General features: G+C 31.0%; 3 protein-coding genes across 3 annotated transcripts; all 3 read right to left on the bottom strand.

Annotated features, from left to right (window-relative positions):
- Window positions 1–1,441: 1,441 nt before the first annotated feature.
- LOC145314108 (beta-1,4-mannosylglycolipid beta-1,3-N-acetylglucosaminyltransferase brn-like) lies at window positions 1,442–13,155 on the bottom strand. The gene is made up of 13 exons (XM_080153890.1): window positions 12,695–13,155; window positions 12,189–12,355; window positions 11,697–11,825; window positions 11,147–11,265; window positions 10,662–10,720; window positions 10,439–10,506; window positions 9,858–9,979; window positions 4,068–4,507; window positions 3,816–3,871; window positions 3,333–3,397; window positions 2,928–3,000; window positions 2,119–2,210; window positions 1,442–1,682 (listed from the first exon to the last, which is right to left on the bottom strand). Exons 1-13 carry the CDS (start codon window positions 12,698–12,700, stop codon window positions 1,582–1,584), a joined length of 1,497 nt encoding a protein of 498 aa, XP_080010016.1. The 5' UTR covers window positions 12,701–13,155; the 3' UTR covers window positions 1,442–1,581.
- A 585-nt stretch (window positions 13,156–13,740) lies between these two features.
- Window positions 13,741–17,888, bottom strand: Elp5 (Elongator complex protein 5). The gene is made up of 9 exons (XM_080153887.1): window positions 17,762–17,888; window positions 17,328–17,419; window positions 17,103–17,241; window positions 16,459–16,557; window positions 16,138–16,193; window positions 15,512–15,666; window positions 14,882–14,962; window positions 14,365–14,474; window positions 13,741–13,874 (listed from the first exon to the last, which is right to left on the bottom strand). Exons 1-8 carry the CDS (start codon window positions 17,870–17,872, stop codon window positions 14,374–14,376), a joined length of 834 nt encoding a protein of 277 aa, XP_080010013.1. The 5' UTR covers window positions 17,873–17,888; the 3' UTR covers window positions 13,741–13,874; window positions 14,365–14,373.
- On the bottom strand, window positions 17,883–20,040 carry LOC145314104 (glutathione S-transferase Mu 4-like). The gene is made up of 5 exons (XM_080153888.1): window positions 19,868–20,040; window positions 19,313–19,504; window positions 18,948–19,074; window positions 18,642–18,829; window positions 17,883–18,489 (listed from the first exon to the last, which is right to left on the bottom strand). Exons 1-5 carry the CDS (start codon window positions 19,921–19,923, stop codon window positions 18,393–18,395), a joined length of 660 nt encoding a protein of 219 aa, XP_080010014.1. The 5' UTR covers window positions 19,924–20,040; the 3' UTR covers window positions 17,883–18,392.
- Between the last annotated feature and the right edge of the window lie 4,039 nt (window positions 20,041–24,079).

Genomic DNA, 24,079 nt, shown 5'->3' with positions numbered 1-24,079 from the left:
ACTCTTGGCCGCTCCCAGCTGAGCTGCAGCTGTTACCCAGCTGCCATAGGGATGGGCTGCCACTATTTTTGGTAGCATTTTTGAGCTCAGCAACCATAAAAACCTACCCCTAAACATGTCACAAGCCCTATCTACTCTTCATACTCCTGGCCGCTCTTAGGTGAGCTACGGCCGTTACCCAGCTGCTATATGGATGGGCAGCTTCTATTTTTGGTAGTAGTATTAAGCTCAGCACCCATAAAAACCTACCCCTAGACACGTCACAAGCCCTATCTACTCAATTTACTCTTGGCCGTTCCCTGCTGAGCTGCAGCTCTTACCCAGCTGCCATATGGATGGGCCACCACTAATTTTGGTAGCATTTTTGAGATCAGCACCCATAAAAACCTACCCCTAGGCAATAGACATGTCACAAGCCTACCCCTAAACACAAGCCCTATCTTCTCTTCATACTCTTGGCCGCTCTAAGGTGAGCTGCGGCCGTTACCCAGCTGCCATATGGATGGGCGGCTTCTATTTTTGGTAGTAGTATTGAGCTCAGCATCCATAAAAACCTACCCCTAGACACGTCACAAGCCCTATCTACTCATTCTACTCTTGGTCGCTTAAAGGTGAGCTGCGGCCGTTACCCAGCTGCCATATGGATGGGCCGCCACTATTTTTGGTAGCATTTTTGAGCTCAGCAACCATAAAAACCTACCCCTAGACATGTCACAAGCTAAACCTACTCATTCTACTATTGGCCACTCCCAGCTGAGCTGCGGACGTTACCCAGCTGAGCTGCGGACGTTACCAGCTGCCATATGGATAGGCTGCTTCTATTTTTTGTAGTAGAATTGAGCTCAGCATCCATAAAAACCTACCCCTAGACACGTCACAAGCCCTATATACTGATTCTACTCTTGGCCGCTCCCAGCTGAGCTGCAGCTGTTATCCAGCTGCCATATGGATGGGCCGCCACTATTTTTGTTAGCATGTTTGAGCTCAGCAACCATAAAAACCTACCCCTAGACATGTCACATGCCCTATCTACTCTTCATACTCTTGGCGGCTCCCAGCCGTTTTCAGCCGGTTCTAGCCGTTTAGCAGCTGGTACTAGAAATTTAAAAAGTGGTTATTGTTATCATTTAACATGAATCTAACCAAAAATATGTTTTTAAAAGTTGATTCCTACGTAATTAATTATGAATTTGCCCTGAAAATAGGCAAAAAACGGCTAAACGGCTGAGCCGCCAGCTGCCAGCCGTTACTTTTCCAACTTTTTGTTCGATTTAGGGAAAATAGACCTACCAAGGACTACTCATGCAAAATTTCAGATCAAAATTCGAATTCTAAGTGCCATTTATACATTGATTACGAGATGGTTGCATTAAAACCCCCCCCTTAATGAATATTTAAAAACTGGATAAGTACAGTATCCGCAATCCATATTGATTCAGTCTTAACTAATAATGCTATCGTTTTAGGAATATACCTAACATTTATAAAGCAGTTGTTTGGGTTATCAAGTAGAATTAATGAAGTACAGTAAAAATTATAGTTTCTACACAAGGAAAGAGGGTTACGTCAAAATTTCCTATTCTACGCGTTTCCCGCCATTTTCTGTTCTTGCCAGATTCTGAGAAGTTCATTGTGATCCTCGTATCCGTGGCTGGCAACTACATACCGGTAACCCCGAACTGCGAACATTTATATTCATTAAGACAGATAGAACGAATGTTTTATCTACTTATACATTTTTTTTAAAAAATCACTAGGTAGAAAATTAATTTTTAAATTTTGTTAAATTGAACAAATATTTTAGCTAGATAAATCTTTTTGATCTAGAGTTTGAAATACCCAAAAATTCGTCCTTGTATTAAAGTAACAGGACCTGTGTCTGTGTGTCTGTCTGTACCGAAAGATCTTGCTAACCACTGAACCGATATGTAGGTTCTTTAAGGACCTGGGGATGTTGACGTCCATTTTGGGAGAGGTTACCACCACCCTCCCAAGAGAAATCATCCCTAGAAAAATATTTTTACTTTTTCATTTTATAGCACAAACTCCGACGATTATCTCAAGGTTGACAAACCATACTAAATACTAAATATACATAAATATGAATGTAAATCCCTGTGTAAGGTTTTCTCCAAAGGTAGAATTCAGAGGAATGGAAGGGCTGTAAATCAGCTTTCTTTGCTATCATACCCAACCAGATGTCATCAAATCTAAACAAAAACATTTTCTCATAAATTCTAAATATCCGTTTGTTAGTCTGTGTGTATGAAACCTTTAGAGATAAAGGGGGGAGGCGGATGTGCCACTTTTTGAAACCAAAACTAAAAGTCAAAGGAACTCAACTAAAAAAAGAGTTACAGGTCTGAGATTTTGCATGGCAGTTGTTTTATAGGGTTACAATATGGAACAGTGAAGAAACGGCGGCGCATCCGCCGAAAACCGCCGAGAAATTGCAAAAAAAAATTCGGCGGGAAACGGCGGTTTTCGGCAGTTGCACCGCCGTTTCTTCACAGTTCCATATTGTACCTCTATAAAGCAACTGCCATGCAAAATCTCAGACCTGTAACTCTTTTTTTAGTTGAGTTCCTTTGTTGACTTTTAGTTTTGGTTTCAAAAAGTGGCACATCCGCCACCCCCCTTCTAATAAAGGCTATTTGGTTTATTAGTTTTCTATATAACTACCATATTGTATAATATGTACATTAGTTTCTCGCCCATAGCCTACAGGAAATGGCAAGAAAATAGTCTAAAACCACCCCCAAAACATTCATAGAGCTTTCCTGAAAAGTACAACAAATTTACCTAGCATTTTTGAAGATATTCAGTTTTAGCTAAAAAAAAACTTATTTTATAGTTGCTTAAAATCATTTCGTTAGGTTTTTGATCGTCATATATAAGCAATAAACACTCAAAATTAAATATCTTACCTAAATAATTTGGTGAAGTAACTAGTATAATACATATCTATAAGTGCTGCTCTTGACAGTATATAAGCACCTGGCAACATTTATTAAATCATTTTTAATCATGAGTTGGATTGGTAAAGAAATCTTTAAAGTGATTAATATAAATTTCAATTTAAACAAATTGGAATTACAATTTTTAGTCATAATTGTTTTAGTGTAAAATCAAAGTAAAATAGGAAAAACATGAACATAAGAAAACCAATGATGGAATAATTAACTGCTAGAAAAACTATTGAGTTTTCCCTTACATCCGAAGAAGAGTTTTGTTCTATTGACGTTGATAATGAACCGGCACCATGAAAAAAAAACTAGGTTTGTGGGAACAGTCCACAGAAACGTAAATATAATGATTTAATAAATTTCCTGCAGTAATAAATGGAGGATATCTATCAAAGGGATATTCTTCAAGCGTCACATACCATTTAGAACTCCTAAATAATTAAATTCGTAATTAAAAAAAAACTGACACAAGCTATTAAAAATTAGTCGAATAGACTTTTCTTTGCCTTTTCATAAAATATCTTAGATTTAACGTTTTTTTTCTAATAACTTTTAAGATAAATTTACACAGGAAAAAGGAAATGTGATTCTGACTAACAATTCTAAGTGAAAATTTCCCCTCAACCCCTTTCCTTTTTTTCTCCCCCTTCTCACCCACTTCCCTTTCAGTTACACCAAAAAACGATAGTGGACAAAATAATGCCACATGTTGCGGGCGTGGCAGTCATGCGTCATATTGGAAGGGTGACGCAAATTTCTTATCTCAGTTTTCGCTATTGGCTGAATAGCAGCCGAGGCGTTTACAATTACCTTAGAGGGAGGATAGATTCTAAAATAAAATAATCTTACTTGTGTCTCATGGGGGAAGAATCTGGAAACACTTGACCAGCAAAAAGTCTCACATCCTAAAAATATTTGTTTTCATTTCTTATTTTAAATATTTATGAAACATTATTTTCTTTCAGTATACCTACTGAAATTTAATATTTGTGTACTAAACTGAATGGGTCAATATGAGATTGTGACTTCCTAAAAAATTTCGCTGATATTGATTTTGTAAATCCTTGTTTTTTTTTTGTAAAAAAATAATATTGAACACACCTCAGGAAGATCAAAGTCAACAAGTTGATTCAGTTTTCTGGATTTCAACACAAATGAGTCTTCAAAATTTTCAGAGTCATCAAAAAGAGCTTCTTTTGATATTGCTTTGTTTTGAGTAACATTATTATCACGATTTACTGCTGCTATGTCAGTCACCAAACTATTGTTGTTAACATTGCTATCATTCAGAGCACTAATAATAACATTTTTGATATCACTGGAAGTAGAATTATCATTACTTGTAACATTCATTTTCTCGTCTAATGTATCTGCACTGGCATTCGGAAAATCCGCCAATGAATTATTTGGAAAATCCTCCAACACATTTTTTGAAAAATCCTCGGCGTCTTTGTAGTGAAGTTTAACTGAGAGGTCTGAACGACGTTGCCGTTTCTTGGGGTATTTAAGTGTGTCATCGTCAAAAGATATCACGTCTTCTTCTAAAAATACATATTGAATATTATATTAATGTAAATAAAGAATAAATGACTATTAAACTTCAACTACAAAATAAGAACTAACACAATTATTGTTTTGAAAAGAACATTTCCCCATAAGTCTTTCATCCCTACAATTCTAAAGGCTTTAAAGGAGAGGGAGGGGAGGGGCTGTAATTTTCCGGTCATTCCGAACATAAAGGGGTAAAGTTTATATTAGGATCTGCGGTCCGATCAAAACTACCTTTAAAATTAGGGGGCGTGGTCCTTGAAGCCAATTCTAAAGCAATTTAATTTATTAATTTTTGGGGTTAATATTTAAGAAAAAGATTAAGCATTGTTCATTTTACAAAAACAATAAAGTACGTGATTCAAATCAAGTATAATCTAGTTTGGAGCCTGTAAAAATGCGGTAACTTAAAGCGTGTTTGTTCGTCTAAAAAATGTGTGATATGAAGGATGAAAAAGATGTATGTGTGCACTTTTGCAAGCAATCTGTCTTGATATATTAATAAACAGTAAGCCACATTTATACTTAAAACGTTTATTCAAAGCAGTGTTTTTTTTATATCTACAATAAGAATGTTTTAAAGTTAGAATATTTTAAAACCTATTCAGCGATCTTTTTCAATTCATATAGTCTCTTGTTTATAAGTGAATCAAGCAATATCAAGCAAGGCCTTTAAGTCATTCATTCAAAAGTAAATCAAATAAAATCAGACAAAATATTTGAAATGAACTAAAAACTTATGCTTAAAGTAATAATGTATACACGTCTATTTATCAGCTCTATGGATCAAAGTCTCCCCCTTTCCCCGTAGCATGCAAAATAAGCATGATAACAACTTTCCATACAAACAGTATTCCCTCAACAGACGTACAGTGCTCGTACGTTCAAGTCAAAGACATTTAATATGTTTAGCACTAAAGCCGAGCCCTTTTCTGCATATATTTCTAACTTATTTTGTAAAGGTGAAGCTACTCTACAGGTGGTTAGAGGCTTAATTATTACCAACAGAACTTTGTAATACTTTGTAATTGTATACATACATCAATATCCAAAATTATTAGTTAACATAATAAAAAGAAAGTATGTCCATACATAGCGAAGAATTAATCAACTAAACTTTAAACAGCGTGTCGGAGCCGTTTAATTTTGATGCGGCTCCGGCTCCTACCTTAAAATTAATATATCAATTTTTGTTCATTATTGAATTTGATAAAATAAAATAAATAATATAAAATATTTTGCTTTCATTTGATTAAAGCTATATAAAAGTAGAAGGATGTGTGTCTATTTGTCAAGTAACAATAGTTTTTCAGTTTATTATATGGAAATAGACCGTTGCCAAATTATAATATTGCTTTAAAAATTCATTTTTAGCTAATCTGGAGCCGGAGCCGTTTTCAACGAAAAATACGGCTCCGGCTCCACCAAAAATGTTGCAGCTCCCGGCTCCGGCTCCAGCTCCGAAACGCTACTGTAATATCTCTTAGTAAACAGTTCATAATTTGACATACATATGCCAAAGACGTTGAACCCTTCTAAATAAATTCTAATCAAAAGGGAAAGTATATTCATGTTTGATCTAAACAGTTAAAATGTGTATTAAATTGTAAATTTAAATAAATAAAGCATTAATAGGCGTTATAAAAGAAATATTGAGTTAAAATCTGACTTAAAGAGCACATTTTAATGGCAATATCGGTTTCAACAAAATACTTGAGAAAAGAATAATATTATAAAATAAAATAAAAAATTTTCATTACCAATTGCTAATTTAAAAAAATTTAAATATATATTAAAAAATAGTGTTTAAAAGATTCAAATTTTGAAAATAGGCAATTCACCTAGTCACTTAAACCTATAGGTGCTATCAACTAGAAATAGGGAAAATTTAAGTTTAATCCACCCAGATGACTCCGCTACTATGGAAATTTCCGTCAAAATTTCTGTTTAAAATAAAGGCAAGGGAAACATGGATTTGTATAAGGAAAGTAAATTATCCTTCACAAACCCACCCCCCACCACCCAGGCCCCACCCAATATATTTTCAATCAAAATAGAGACAGAATTATGCGCAAAAGATTAGATTTTTTCTTCATCTAGCATTCATAATTGATTTATTCTCAAATTTCTTTCTTTTTTTCCAGTCATCTATCTAAATTCCCAAAGTTGTTACGCTAACGAATAAGAAATATAAAACCTTAGGGGCTAGGATAATAAAAATACAAATGTCCTCTCCCTCCTTGGATCAATGATCATAAGGTCCTGTGTTACGCCTCTTTCTTTAATGGTTTAAAACCTTTCCAGTTAAAACAAGATATAACCAGACAACTTATATAGTTGACAATCCACAAATACAATAATAGATAAACAAGGAGGATTTTCATTCTTTTTCAATCTTTGTAATAATTATTCTTAATTTAGTTGCATAACAACAAAAATAATTTGTGATGTTATTTTAAATTTAAATAAAAATATAAATCTTGTTCTTTATTGACTATTTGGGCCCCAAACTAAAAATAAGTTTTATAATAACTCACAATTCAATAATATAACTTCGTTTTAATCTAGTCCAAAATATTCAAGTTAAAGAGTTTTAAAAATAGAATGTAATCTAAATCTTTTTAAAAATTATAACCGATTTCATTCCTATTGTCACAATAATCTGTGCACTTTTTACATCATAACACATTTCAATACATCGCTGTACAGTACACCGCTTTATATTATCTGTTGTAGAATGTAATCTAAAGCTTTTTGAAAATTATAACCGATTTCATTTCTATTGTTACAATAATCTATGCACTTTTCACATCACAACACATTTCAATAAGTTATTATCTAATATAACCATACCTAGTATTTAAGTAAAAATCTATCTGTATGAAATATAATATTTTGGTATTAATTCATAAATTCAGAATAGCTTTGCTATGATGATAAGTGTCAAAAATACTGGCCCCAAATATGGGTGAATAAGTTACTAGATTCATTACTGTAGAGTATGTTAGACTGTCAACATTTATTTTACTACTAATATGAAATAATGCAGAAACTGCTTGGATGAACTTTGTCTTCATACAATAATAACATTATTTTCAAGAGGAAAAAAATATAAAACACTTAATATTTATGTAAAATGACAATTATGTCCAATAAGAAGGTCATAAGACCTAGGAAGTCATGAGGACGAGGTAGAGGTGACATTTTTAATTAACAGATTTTCTTTTTTAATTGATAAACCCGTCAGTAACAATGTGGGCTCATGGTTGATGGGACGGTCAATATATTTTTTAAAAGACAGGCGGATTGACAAAGAATAGCACATAGAGCAGCTGCTATAATAAAAACTAGCGGCTGCGTCCCTAGCATCTAGGGGCGCAATATTCGAAGGCATATAAAAGAGCAGAAAAATAGCTGAAAACCATACCCACTTATTTATTAAAATAAAATAGCCTAAAACCATCTCAGGGCCTATACTAAGGTTCTCTTTAATGGAGAACCAATCGGTTCAGTGGTTAGCAAGATCCTTCGCTACAAACATAAAAGCTTAGTACTTTATATAATAGGATGACTTCAAATATATTTTTCAATGTTATTAGGACCTACAATAAATCTACGATGTAAATCAGTTCACTAGTTAATATGAGCTGTCCGTTCTAATATTATCTTATAACTAAGCCAAACCCTAAAGAAACATATTACATGGCAAGTATTTAGATTTTTTGTCTATTGTTTGTAGTTATCTGTTGGTGGGTTTCAAAGTTCAAAATTAAAAAAAAATATGATTATAATCTATTAAACATGTTAAAGAATGGCAGCTACTCTATAACAAATGAATTAAAATCTCCAGTCTTAAAAACCTACTATAAATAGAATTATCTTCTAGTTTTAAATAATTGTGAAATATTACCTACTAATGACTCACTTGGAGAAACCAACAAAGTTCAACTAATAATTCGCTCAAAATGATATTGCAATTTGACTAGCTGTTGCTATCAAAGAAGTTAAACCATAGAATATGAGTAGCAAATAAGTAGAGGAGGTTTTTAAATTAAATGGAAATGAATCGTTATGTTCTAAAAAAGCAGAATGTATGTCCAGTAAAATCTCGGAATTTCTTTATAAATTTATGAGGAGCTTTCTATTTGGTCAGTGAAGGATTTTAAAAATTCTTTCCTTCGTGCAAAACAAGGTGCAAAAATGTATTGCCGATGGATGGACGGAAAAATATGTAGAGTAACTTCGATACTCGATAGGACATTTTTTAGCAAATTTGTCATTATTTTTAACTCCTCACATTAAAATAAAAAGTCATTATTACGGATGGGGCTACATGAAAAGAATAAAAAATATTGAAGTCATGGAATGGCCAGAAGACAAATAAATAAGGATAACATCATATCATTTCATGCATATCAAGGCATATTTTTTAGTATTAAAGCTACTATACAATCTACTCTTTCTGTCTAGGCGTCCGTCAGTTCGTAACGCTACCGCTGCTGTTTAAGATAGACTGCTGATTTCTTTCTCAAGATATCCTTAACCTATGAGCATTCAGTTTACGACTTACTTGGTCCGTTGGTCTGTCGGACATGCTATAGACAATTGTTTTTATGTAAAGGTTGTGATATTCCATTATTAATCATACTCAGGGGGCTGCTATTCAGCCAATTAATTCAAATTGAAATTGCCGCAAAATTTAATATTTTGTTGGAGTAAAGTTGAAGCATAACTTGTTTTTTTCATTTAACTAAAGGGGTGGGTAAGATGGGGAGAAAAAGGGGAAGGGGGTTGTGGGGAAATTTTCCTTTAGAATTGTTTGTCAGAATCTCATACCCTTTTCCCTGATCATACTATTCTTTCTTTTTCTCTCCTCTTTACATGGTCACATACTTGTAAATTACTACTCTTAATCCGATTTTTTTGCTTTGCTACTAACCAATGTTGACATTCTAGTATGTATGTATCTGTTTGGCTTGTAATTGCTGCGATACTCATCGATATAATCATCCTTGTTTGAAAAACAAATCAAAACTCTAAGACACACGTTTTTGTGCACAAATCTGACTTATCTTTTTTACAAGTACTTTTTTAATGCAAAGTCGAAATTAAAATTTTTCATCTATGAATATGTATTTAAAAATTTTGGGTACTAGGCTTAAAACTTCCAAGTAATCCCTTTCATTGATATAAATAATACTATTCTGCGCTATGATAACCTTAATTTGAGATATTGGAATCTATTTCTAGGATAATCACATTTATTATTAACACTCCAGTAAAAGAAATAGACAAACCTTCATCTACTTTCAAGTTCTATTAAAATAAATGATAAAAACTAACCTAAATATTTAGGGTAGCCGACAGGATTTCTCAAGAAGCGTAGAAGATTTCTAGTAGAGACATAATAATCATCATCTACAAACATGTAGAACCTTGCTCTAGCACATTGTTCAGCTGCCCACCTGGTTCCCAACACAAATATTACATGCTTAGAATTTAATTATTTTTTTTGAAAATTTTTATTTTCCAATCATTAATATTTTTGATCCTTGAAGCGAAGCTTATTGATCAGAATGATAATTTGGGCTAAGACCCCTTCGAAACTTTTGAATCTTACAAAAAGGAGAGTATTTATATTATTCTTGCTATTCTTTAGTAGGACTAAGAGTTTTGGTGTATTGAAAGATTCTCATCTAACAAAAAAGTTTAACATTTAAAAGTTGTGATACCATTTGACTTCTTTAAGTAACTTTAGGGTAGATTTACACATAATTTTAATTTAGGTAGACTTCTAGTATCAAGATATTTTTGCGCTGAATTTTTTTTTCTTTCAATGTTATAATTTCTGTCTGATTCGATTTATGTATTTTGTTATCCTTGTTGAAAATTGATTGTATACTAAAGATTAATGTAATATGTGCCTGATCCCCATGGCTGTTTTGATACTGTTGTTATAGTACATATCCATAAAGTTGCCCTGTATTAGATCCTAAAAAATATTAGGTAGGTAATATTAAAATTAATGCAATCAACAATTCTACTTTTAAACTTGATGTAACTAACAAAATTCAAAACAATTTTGATGAGAAAAATATATTCAATTGTCATATCAATTCCCCAGCAAGTAGTTATTAAATATTCTACCTGAAATTCATGATTCTCTGCTTCAACCATAGCTTGGTCATTAATGTCATCGGTTTGACCTGAGAAAAAAAACATAAAAATGTTTAGAATATTATTCAGTTTATGTTACATATTGCAGCCAAGGAAACAAAAATTATCTACCTATGATACCTACTCTTAATATCATCCCAATAAATGTAAAAAAAGGAACAAAATGAAAAGGAATCTTTTAAAAGTTAGGGGTATGCATTTTTCTTATGTTCATTCCATTGAATTATTGTTATATGTATACTGTATAGGTATACTTTTAAAGAAGATTTAATGATATAATATTTTTAATTCTTGGTTCTTCTATTTAAGACTAGACGGTTTTTTCCATCTCATTTTCTGTGTGTGAAATATAGAGGGCTATAACTGAGTGACTTTTTAAATATGGGTGTGACACATTATTAAGAGTTGTAATTTTTTAATATATATCCATCCTGCTAACGAAAATAAATACTAACCTAATAAGAAGACAGTTCTTATGGGGACATCTGAAAACCTCTTTTCATACCCCCAGGTTTTACGAATTATTTTTCTCTGTTCAAAATGAGGTATGGCGGATTTGACAATGTATACTAATCTGAAAAAGAAGATTTTAATTTACTAAAACCTGCCACCGATTAAAAATGATTAGAGTTTTACAAATAGAACCTACTTTTTATCTAATGTTTTAAATGGTTAGGTATAAAACTTAAATTCTTAGTCTTTCATTTTAAATTGGCCTTTATTTTCTACTTAAAATGTTTCTACCCAAATAATTTAAGAAATAACTTACTTTAATCCTGACTTTAAAATAGTAACTGTACTAAAGAAAAACTTTTACTTAAACTTTTTAATCAGTCAAAATTAGAGAGTTCCTGAATCTTAAGATGATACCTACTAAAATTGCTATTTTAACTGATAAAACCATTGGAACATTGACATTAACTTTCTTTAATTACCATACCACTTTCCCTGCTTATCTTAATATTATTATGTTTTATTTAACTTCCGACTCAAAAAGATTATTACCTTAATGGAATATATTGAACACCCCCCTCATCTAGACATTTTTGTTTGGGATTCTTGAGTATTCTATAATTGTGATTGTAAATTGGACGCACTGATGGTTTGTCCCCTCGTTTCATCTCTTCTACATAACTAAAATGAAACAAAATATGTTAAAAAATGTATCTTTAAAGTTTTTAATGGAGAATTCCGAATCTCTTATCCTCATCCTTACATAATAGTAACAGGATGTCTGTCTGTAGCTTCGGATCTCGCTAACTGTTGAACTCATATAGTTATCCTTAATAGTACCATTGTTAACTATTTTAGGAACGGAGTAGGATAATTCCACCCTCCCAAGAGAAATGACCACTGGAAAAAAAGTACCCCTTCCCCCCAATCCTAATCCATTTTTTGATGAATCTGCCAGTATTTCAGTATTTAGTCAATCCAATCCGAATACGAATTTGTGAAAAGTGCCTCAAATTAGCATTACTGATCAATATATTAACTTACTTTAAAATTCTTCCCTCCAACGGATATGTATATTCTCTTCTATAGCTTCTTGATTTTATTTGTAAAAAGATTCCAAAATAGTCCAACAGGTAAACTGAAATGGCCAGTACTGCCAGCCAATGCTTCCAGCGTAGCTTCGTCACCAGCCGCAAGGCACGCTGATACAACTACAGAATTAGGTGAACATGCATTTCAAATAAAAATATTTTAGTCAATCAAAATTGGGTAGTTTTTTTTATATGTCTTAATATATCCTAATTCTAAAATTACTAGGTTTGAAAGTAACTGCCACCCTCACAACCCCTCCTTTCATCTAAAATTCTGTTTCTGCCCTTCCAAATCCTTAAACATTTCCAAAATGTTTTGCTCAAAACCACTTTTCTAGCTCATATGTTGCCAATTTTAGAGCTACTATATATAACACCTTTACAGGTTTGTACCGACTTCTATAACGCATATGTGAAACAAAATAACTTTAATAAATGCATGTTTATTGTTTACCCTACCTTCATCTTTAGATTATTATTTGATTATGTAGGTATTAATTTGTTTTGATTATAAAAACGGGAATTAAATAACTTTCATTATATTATTGCTATCACAAGTAACTTTTTAATTATTTTTTTTATCACATTTTAACTTATATAACATAACATTAATTCATGACACTACGTTTTTGTATGGGAATGCGTCTCTTTTTTTTCAGAATGCCTTTTAATTTCGATGGCACAGTTTTTTGTGTAGGTATCTTTTATTCATATGGCAAAATGGTGTAATATATTTTTTCACTGAATCACATATTTAACAAATTCAAGTAAAATAATCTTCCGGGACATAACTTGGACATTCCAGAGATCTTGTCATCATGGCCCCCGAGGCTTTACAAGATGCCTCGGAGGACAAATATCAACTCAGTGACCTAATATTCGCGTTAAAACATTGGTTTTCCTACATTTTAATGTCATCTGAAAAAATAACAAAAATAAAAATCTACTTCATGCTATCACAATGTAGAGTTAATTTATATGCATAGCAGCAGCCTCTAGGGGCAATTAGGGTGGAGGTTAGGGAAGTCAAACTCCCCCAATTTTCAATTTTAGTTGTAAAAAGAAAAGCTTAAAAAATCTTTTGGGAGCTATAAAATTTTCCACGGAACAATAAAAAGCTACATTATAAAGGAGAACCATATCGGTTCAGCGGTTAGTGAGATCACTTGGTACAAACAGAAAGACAAACATCCTGTTACTATAACTTTAAGGATAGGGACAGATAAAAAATACAATTCTTAAGACAGAACAAACAAAAGTTTTAGATAGGTAGGTATATTTTCTAATAATATGTTTTTTTGGTAAAAATAGATTAAAGTTAAATATTAATATTAATGAATGTCCTCTATTAAGAAGAAAAAAAATTCTTTTGTGCGTCTGATTTAATTATATTTTTCAATAGTTTTATTGCTATTCCTCAAACATTAACATAACATATTTTATTAACTTAAAAAACAAATGAATGTTAACATTATTTGTAAAGGATTTGTTTACTTTAACTTTGTATTTTAATAGAGTATTGCAATTATTCCACTAAATAAATAATGAAACATTGCACTGAACAAAATCAATAACTCAATTAACAATTTGTATAAACCTCAAGGTGTATAGTTGTTTCTATACTGGGACAGACAAACTATAAGTATTATTATTGTCCTTTAATTACGGTTATTAATTGTCATAAATCAAGTCAATGTCAGGGTTATACAGGGAGGTAGGGTACATTGGACTATAAATTAAATTGGTACCCATTCAACATAAAGCTTTCGCTGGCTTAAAACTTAGGGTAACTAAATTAAATCCTGATTGGTCGGATCAAATCAGCAGTGTCCAAACTTTTTAATCAATAATTTTGAGTAAAAACGAGTAATTTGCTTATTATCATTCGGATTGTTCATTGTCTAATCCCTTTTTATCCCTGGAGTTAATAAATTATTAAATAGTTAAAAATGACAACAGGTCTTAATAAACAATCTAAAATAACGCTAAACCAATATGGTCAAGGTATCCAGGGAAGTTTTATATTGGTCATTAGTTGCTTTTTTATTATTTTTACGCATCTAAAAAAAAGCTAATAGAGACTATTCAAATTAATTAATAGCATCTAAAGGTCAAGAACAACATTCCTAATAGACACTTCATAGGTCAAGGTCATCATCTGGGTCCTCATCGTCCCAATCATCCCCAGAATCAGGTTCATAATAGATCTTGTTACTTTCATTCTGCAGTTTTACCTCCCCTGAAAATTATATTCCTGTGAATATTTTTATTTTATTTTTGTGTTACACCAACAAATTCGAAAGAAAAATGAAAAGTAATCATAAGAAGAATAAGTCCAAAAAGCAATAAATTTTTTTTTAAATTGGTAGAAGAACTCATGCCTTTTTTTCAGTAAGAAAATAAGAAGTGAGACAATCATTCTGTAAATTTATCTTCCTTTAAGAAAAGATGTTTGTCAACGGAACGTTCTTATTAAATAGAAACTATATGTATACTTCAAAGTTAGTAATTTTAAGTAAATAGTAGGTAAAATCTTTGTTATCTATAAATTGAAACAAAGGCTGCTTTAACCTAACTGACTAACTTCTATTCTACTTACATAAATTCTGAAAATCTGTTACTGAGTTAAAATGTGTATGTACTAACCTTGAAAATTAGATTTTTGTTGGTCTGTGTAGAAAGGAAGAACAAGGTTGCTTTTGGCTTCAGCTTCAGAATCCTTTGTACCTAAAACAAAGTTTTGTAGCATGACCGACAGACTGACGGACAACGTAAATTATTTACTGGACGCTCCATGACAAGGGATATCTTTAACCAAAATATCGGAAGTCTATCTTTTAGCAGCCGAGAAAATCCATGGCACTAATGGACAAACAATGTTAATTACAGAATAGCTTTGCTACAAACAAACGTCAAATAATCGTGAAAGGACAGACAGCATGAAGAACGTAACAAAGTACCAAATACGTTTTTTTTTTGCTGTGTAAAATGGTAAATTTATATGGTTTTCTTTCTACAAATGTAAATATTAGTTTTAGTAAATAGTTGCTAATTTAGATAATCATAAATTACACGTTAGGTATTTGAGTTAGTAAAATTTTGTGGTTTAAACTTCTTTCTTTTTATATCCAATCCATAAAAATCTAAAATAATCATTAAATAAAATTTAAGTACAACTCAAAGTAGCTAAACACTTTTAATATCTCCTAGAGTACTAGGACAACCCCTTTCCAGTTAATATTATACCTATTAAATACGTAATTATGAAATCCTTACCAATTTTGAAAGTGGTTAGATTTGCTGCAATATCCTCCGTATCATCCTCAACTTGAGCAAAAGTATCTTTGTGAACATAGGCTTCAACTTCTAACTTATCATCACCAGATATGGAAAATAGTTCTTTACTTTGCACGATTTTTCCACTTCCCTTCCTACATTTTGTAAAGTTATAATTTTTTTAAAAACTAGATTAATATACCTACCTACCTAACTATTATTAATATTGTAACTCTAATACCTAGGTGTTTTTCTGAGGTTTTTCTATAGATGCCTAGTAAAAATCCACTTTCTTCAAAAAAAAGTAACTAAAGGGGGTGTAGAGAGTCAGATTTTCGTTTATTTGTTTATTCAGTTAAGTTATTTTGCGTATTGGGTAGCACTGCAGGATTAGAGCCCCCTCCCCTACAAAGGTTTGGGATACATAAAATGTACCCCGCCACCCTCTACTTTCAGTTCATTTGAAAAAAGGGTGGGGGGGGGGGGGGTTCAGTGATCGATAAGCACTTTGAGGGGAAACTTACGAAAAATTTATTATTGAAAATATCAATTTTTTTCAAAGATTTAATATGATAAGTGAGCACAATAATAGTTTTAAAATTAGAGCTAGAAATATCAAAACCTACCTATGAAATATAGAGCAGATCTTTTTCCCTTTGTGTGTGCTATTTTGTGGAGCCTTAATATCAATTTATTAAAACTCTCTTTGATTAGGTATATTTATAATATTTTTTGTTTTAACAAACATTCTTACACTTGCATAGTAATTATCATGGGTAATTTATTTTAAACAACTAGTCCATGGATTAAATAAAAAATATTTTTTTTGTTAGACATAGTGCAATTTAACTTTTCGTAGGTACTGTTCTTAAATCTTAAACAATGAAAATATCTAAATATCTGCGAATATCCAAACAAATAAATATTTAAAAGAGTTTCAATTCCTGGATATTAATGACAGTTGAACAGAGTTTAGTTAAAGATTCAAATGTATTTGATTCTACACAATCTTCATGTAAGACACAGAACACTTTCTTAAATGATCCCTGAAAAATTTCATGGTGCGTGATAAATAAGATTTTTTATCATTTGTAATGCAATAAATAATGATGATGTAATATTTTATAAATATACATACAAAACATTTATAATGCCAGCAAAGCAGCTTAATAAATCTGAACTTAATATTCATTTATTACAATCATTAAACTATTAGATGATAAAATGATTATTCAAAGCAGGGATGCGGAGCCGTTTGATTTTGTTGCGGCTCCGGCTCCGCGGAGCAGCCTCTAAAATTACCGGCTCCGGCTCCTACCTAAAAAAGAAAAACTCAAAAAAAAACATTTTTCCAAGCCTACTTTTGACTTTTGAAGGTTTTAAAAGTTTAATTTTTGAGAAAAATGGACTTAAAACACTTAAAAGGGATTTCAAATTATAAAATAGCAATGAGGAAAAGATTAAGGTATAGAAAATCTTTTTTTTCAAGATATTTTTTTTGCTATCCCCTGAGCTGCTCTTAAAGTAAAGGCTCCGGCTCCAGCAAAATATGGCGGCTCCTACTCCGCGTCCCTGATTTAAGTTTACCTACCTCTAAAAATTTGATAAATCTAGCAACTTGTGTTGGTGTGTATTGAAATAGTAATCCTGTTAAAGACTTAACTACAACAATACTACTCGTTCTAGTGCAGGATGATACATTCCAACTTTTTAATAAATCCGCAAGAGATCTGAAAGAAAAAATCCGTAAAAAATTATGTAAATGTGAAGATTCAACTGCTTGACATTATGAATATAATAAGTAAACTCTGCCTACCTTTTATCATTAAATTCAAGAATATCAAAAACATTTATAACATCTGTATGTTTTAAACCATGAATTGGGTCTGTAGATAATACTTTAGCATCCTAAAAAATAATATTAACTATTATAACATGATTTTAATACCTAGTTAGGTAGGTAACTTTTGATGATATCATATTTAACTTGAGTTGAGGGTTTGTGTCTACCCAAAGCTTAACATATATAATGATTTCAAATTAACTGCGGCTTGTTTTTAGATTAATTTTGTTAGAGTGAGTCAAAGACGACAAATACAATCCATATTACTTAGGCCTGGAAATGGCAATGAAAAGAAAGCTACGGTTAAAAACAAAGTTATTGAGCTCACACCAAAAAAAATGCCTGCACCTACAAAGTTATCAAAACTTAAAGAAGGCATAAAATATATAAAATTGATTTCAACTTACCTGATAATTTTTGAGGAAAAGATTAAGTAGTTGAATTTCACTTGTACCAGACTGTGGACAGAAAACAATACTGTTGGTTTCCTCACCGCCATTTAATAATCTTTTTAACATTGTTATGTACTTAAATATATCTGAAAATATTAATAAATGCTGTTTTTTTTAAATCAAATGATTAAGAATCATTGTTACGGTAGAACACATAGGCTCTTAGAATCTATTACAAAGGTAGGCAGGTAACTTTTATGTAAGAATAAAAATATATTATTGTATTAATTTGGATAAAATTGTAGATCGTAAAAAGTGGGTAACAAGATTACAAAATGAAATAAAAAATCACATATTTTCCACCAGTTGTAAATATTTTGAGTAGTTTAAAAAATGTACATGATAAAATTGGCACAATTAAAGAAGAAAATAAAAACAGAAAACTGGTACCCTGCAATGATAAGATAGAAAGATAGAAGAAGGCCAAAACAAAATTCACTTCAAGTTAAGAATCATATGGCAGCAACATTGTCAGTTATCTAAAGAAAATCAAACATTCTATAAGACAATAGACAAATATTGTCAATAAAAAAGCTAATTTTCCTTTGAAGACCTTAATCAAGATATCAGCAAGTCGATGGGTTGTTTACTTATTGCCGAAGTTGGCCATCTTGTTGTTGATGGGGGACTTCATGAACTTTTCAGACTTCATGTACTTCTCAATGGCGGGAAGCTTCTCAAATCTGTAACAAAAATGTGCATGAAATGTATTGTTTTAGTACTTTCTAACTTTTTTTTAAGATACATTTTCAGATTAATAAAATACAACTGTACACGCAAGAAAAGAAAAATAATATTTATTTGATGAAAGTCCCACAAACCAACAAATAAATACCTGTCACAATAAGCCTCCAGGTTGGGAAACCCCTTAAGACAATCAGCCTTGAACATCTTGTGTTGATCCAACATCTCGTACAAGTGGAAGTCAGGGTAGGTGATGTTCTCACCCACCAGCCAGCTCTTGGTTCCCAGGAAGTCGGAGAATAACTTCAAGGCCTTGGGAAGGTTTTCAGTGTAGGTAACCTTAAAAACATTATGAAACATTTTTAAAAATATACAAACTAAAGAGAAAATGTAAAATTAATACTTAGTAAAAAAGCTAGGTTTGGTTTCTTCTAAATATCCTCTATATTTTTAATACCTTGTTATCATCAAAGTTTGAACCATAGCAGAGCCTGACAAATCCATTTCTGAGGTCCATAACCTGGTCAGCGGCCATATCAGCTTCAGCCTGTTCCTTCAAGCTGGTTCCAACTAGGTTGTTCTTCCTAAAGTAAAAATGTCTTTAAGTTTACTGATTTGAAATTGAAGAAAATGTATTTCCTAATATTTACAGAATTTTCACAAAAGTCTACACAATTTTAAAGATATTTAGAAGAAAAAAAATGGTTTAATGAATAAACAAATATTTAGTAAAAGAAATATTGGTTGCATCTATTAATCATATGTAATTGAAAAATCAATAAGTTGTTTACTCAAAATAAGGTACAGATGTTTATTATTTACCTTGCAATGTGCTTGAGAATTGCGTTAGACTGGGTGATTGCCACATCCTCATCCTTGTAATAGGGAAGATTAGGGAAGTCCAGACCCAGACTGAACTTGTTATCAAACCAACAGGACTTGTCAAAGTTGGGGGCAGGTCCGCAGGCCATCTGCTTGTCCTCATATTCGGTCCCGGTATACTCAAGCAACAACCTTAAAGACAGTGAAATATGAAAGAAAAAATATCTAGTGTTAATAAATATAAATCTGTATTAATAGATTATTAAAAGTACTAGTGTCTACGCTACTAGCATCTTAAATCTAAAAATAAATAGCCTAAAACTTAATTTGTCCATACTTAACAACCAATAATTTAATGCTCTAAAGGAAATAATTGGGGTTACTATAAATCAATAATTTGAAACATTGGGAACCGCTCCTGAATTTTTTATTATATTAAAATAAATTTTAGAATGTCAAAACATTTTAAACTGGAACGGTACCGGTTATTACGGAACTTTCTATAATAAAAATATCACATTTCTAATATAAAAAAACCGTTTCCATAATATGTACCTAATAGGTTGAGCCAGACCTCTGATGTCCCAGTAGCAAAGAGTTGCAGGTGCCATTATTTATCTAAATTATTCATCAAATTAGTTAAACAATTTCAAATCATAATTATAAAAAAAAAACTTTCATCAATAAACTTTTAACTTTTTCGATAAAGTCGTACTTTTATAAAAACCGGTACAAATATCACATGAGTATTATTACAAAAAATGATAATTTCAATATTAAAATCACAATTTGAAAGATAAGAAAAATATGACACAGGAAGATTTCCCTTTCCTTCTCTTTTCTCCTTAGGAATTCTGCCTTGTTTATATAAGATTCAGCGGCAAGTGCGCACAGATAACAAATAAATGTCGTCTTTCACATAATTAAAATAATATAAATAAAGGGAAATTATCAAATTAATAGCTCTAATTATATAAATTATTTATAAAAAAATACATAGGACTATATATATTGTAATATATTATTTCAAAAAGGTGAAAAATGCAACAACAACAAAATGAAATAAAAATATCACTTAATTTATTTTGAACTATTTAATTTTCTTATTTTTCTATAAAAATATAAAAAAAAAACACTTTTCTTGTTATTTTCATTTTAAAAAATTATTTTATTAATGCAAATTGTTTTATATTTCTTAAGCTTTCCTATACTAATGCACTAAGAAAACTATTAAGTACTAAAAACTATGCATTATAGCTAGAGAATATGTTTGAATTAATAATGATAATTATACTTCCACACTCTACAGCAAGACAGGACACTGTTTCTCCCTAGGAATATACATTATTTCTCCGTATGTATTGTAAATGTTTTTAATACTCATATTTTTCTTCAAGCGTAGCTTCTCTTTAACTTAAAAAAGGTCAGAATATACTTCTTCTTTTCATTATATTAATTTATATTTTCAAAAATTTATTAAAAGCAAAGCTTTCCTATAATTAGTGTCAGTCCGTAGGTACGTCTGGAACGGATAGCTTTTTTCGTGTACTTAGGAATGTTAGAATTGTCCTTTTCATTTCAAACTTTGCATGGTGATTTCTGTAGTAGTTCAGTACGAGTACGAGTACAAAAGCATAGTAACTCTATAATCGTAACCAGAATGTCCATTCGAAACATGTTTATTTTTTCAATTTTTTTAACAACAAATTTTTATGTAATATATTTACCCGCTTGATCTGATTTTGGGAAGACTGATTGACAACAAAGTACAATGTTATAGGCGAAGCATCCCTATAATCAAGTCCTAAAAAGTAAGTATGTCCTTAAACATTATCCTGTATTTTAGCAGTTTTCAACAAATTTACTAAATATTTTGTTTCGACTTTTAAACATTTATATTCTGATTATTCAGTTCTGATTAATGTGTGTTTGTCCTACCGTTTCAGAGCTTTGCTTTTACGGATGTTGTCCTTGTTCATAGGAGCACAAATAACCCTGAAGCTAGGGGGAAACAAGGATGACAACATTTAAAAGTAGCGGAGCACAAAAATTTCATAGATTAGAATACAGACAAGGTGTCATAAGGAGATGTTTAAATAAAAAAAACATTATAAGTGTTTATATATATTTTTTAAAATATTTTTATTTTGTAGCGTGAATGACGAACCTACGGACGAAGTAAATTGCATACTGCTATGATCATTGGTATAGGGAATCTTAACACATATAATCAGCCTTCTACATTGAATACAAGAGTTACGGACGGAGTGACGGACGGATAAACAAAGTTAATTATAAAGTAGCTTTGCTATTAAAAAGTGAGATTTAAATTTATTTTATTTAAATAATTACAAAGCGCCGATTCACCAATAAAAGCGGCTGAACATCCTTGTTTTAATTTTATTATGTTTTCTGTTAAATAGAAAAGCTTCTAAACAAATAGGAAATAGGTCCGTACTTCAATCACTTACAGCCGTTGAATTCAACTCATATATTCCTAATATTTTTGTTCTTAAGAACCATAATATATTTAATTATTTTCTGAATCGATTTCTTTTCACCGTACACTTTATTTTCAACTTCCAGAATACAATGTTCTGTTTTATTACATGACATGGCAATATATTTTATGCATTTTTTACTAAATAAAAACAAAAGTGACAATTCTTCAGAGTAATACATACAATTGAATGAATAGAACTAAAGAATTTAAGTTTTAATTTCGAAGGGGGGTACTTTCATCTTTGCAAGAGTACATTTAACTCTACATTTTTGTATAAAAGACAGTATACTTTTTTGGCTAGATGTACTGAAAGATCTCTAACCATTTTTATAGTTCTAAGTAATGGGATAGTAGGATAATGGAAACAAATTAAATGAACAAAGGTTGAAAGATATCATTTTAAATAGCTAAAAACCTGTACCTAATGCTACTAGATTTCTTGATGATGTAAACTATTATGAGTTGACATACTATGAAATAATGTATTCTTGTTATGTACATTGATAAATGGCATAATTAAATCCTATTATTTACTTCTTACTTTTGACATATTCAATATGCGTAAATATTTTATAAAGACCTGGCGTAAAAATATGTCATAACAATTATTTCTGACATAAATTCAGGTTTTTCCAATTTTGTAAATAAATTTACATTTTAATATATGAATATAATTTTACTTAATTGAAATGTTTATTGGAATCAGGAACAAGATAGGAATGGGACAATGGATAGAAATTTATTCTTTTTGGTGTCTTGGACTTTTCTTATTTTAGCTAAATTTTAAAGCTTTTAAATTTTTCTGTTCAATATCCCACATTGACATTGTCTTGGTTGATGAAACTTCCACTTTGATCTTCTAATTTATTTAGTTTTGGTATCAGTTAGTTGATGTTCTTGATTTATTTATCGTCAATCAACATTGTTGTAATAAAACTATGGAAGAACTCAATCATGTATTGCTGTGGCCACAGGACAAATTTACATCTTTAATTACATTAAAAACGTAGAGCAATCAATTGATAAGATCTTACTTTGGAAAATATATCTTTTGGTGGCCATAGGCTGAAGCTCAGCGGTAGCTTTCATACTAAATGGATCAGACAGGCTCCACAGATCTGTAGTAGTTAGTTTTCCATTATTTATTCTGCAACTGGATAAACATTCAGCTGACGATGGCCTTAAAGATGTGGCAGATCTCATCAACATAAAAGGTTGTTGTACGATATTAAATTTATTCAGTTGAGAGCTGTTGGAAATATAATTAATATATATTAAGATATTTGCCTAATGATAAAACACTTTTTAGGTAGATTTATAAATTAAGATTTCTTTTTTAAACTTTATGTAGAATTATTGTACAAATAAAGTCCAATAAAATGCTGCCATTTATCTTTGACTCTTATTAAATATACATTTGAACGTCCATATATAAAATGAATAAAATAAGCTTATGTATATACGTACATGTTAGGTGACCAAATAATGTATGGTTTTTTACATTATTACTGGTTAAATAACTTGAAAGATATAAAACTTATTTATAATTTACAGTGTGAAATTTAGACGTGAGCTTATTTATAGGCCTCATTTACATTTTATCAAAGTTTGACTTTAGTAAAGCAGTTAACAGAGAAAGACATTATGTGAGCTAATAATTTATGTTTTACATATACAAATTTTTATTGTTTTAAAAAGGTAAAGCTTAACTATTCTTCTAGAACTATTTCTTAGATAATGTTTTATCTAATACTTTTTTCAAAGGCGATAAGAATCTTACTTTATTCCTATACAAGCAAGAACAGGCTTGTCCTCGTTAAAAAAAAAGTAGAAGTAGCCAAAGTAATGCAACTAAACTATTTCCAAAACTACTTCACTTACTGAGTGGAAGAGAAAATGAAAATAGCTAGAACTAGAATTAATGAACATACTTTCAATAGATATGCAAAAATTTAAAATTGCACAGGAGGCATTAAATTTCAATACTGGAAGGAATCAGGGAGTAGGGACGGGCAATATTTAATTATCGCATAGTTTTACCAACTAAAGGAGATTTTCTACAATATTTATCCTTTACTAACATCACACAAATATATGGAAAAAGATAAAAATCATATTGATACCCACAGTCACACACTTTTACTTTATAAACACTTTTACTTATTTGTTGGATTAAAATTTTTGGGTACTTTTATTTAAGATTGATTGGTTGGTTTATTCTAACGGTGCATGACCTTTTCAACCATTGATTTTAATCTGTAGAA

Source organism: Acartia tonsa, chromosome 3 (assembly GCF_053477335.1).
Source record: "Acartia tonsa isolate MP-2025a chromosome 3, ASM5347733v1, whole genome shotgun sequence".
Lineage (NCBI taxonomy): Eukaryota > Metazoa > Arthropoda > Copepoda > Calanoida > Acartiidae > Acartia > Acartia tonsa.
Note: the sequence above shows the minus strand (reverse complement) of the source record. Positions and strands in the feature narration are given on the sequence as shown.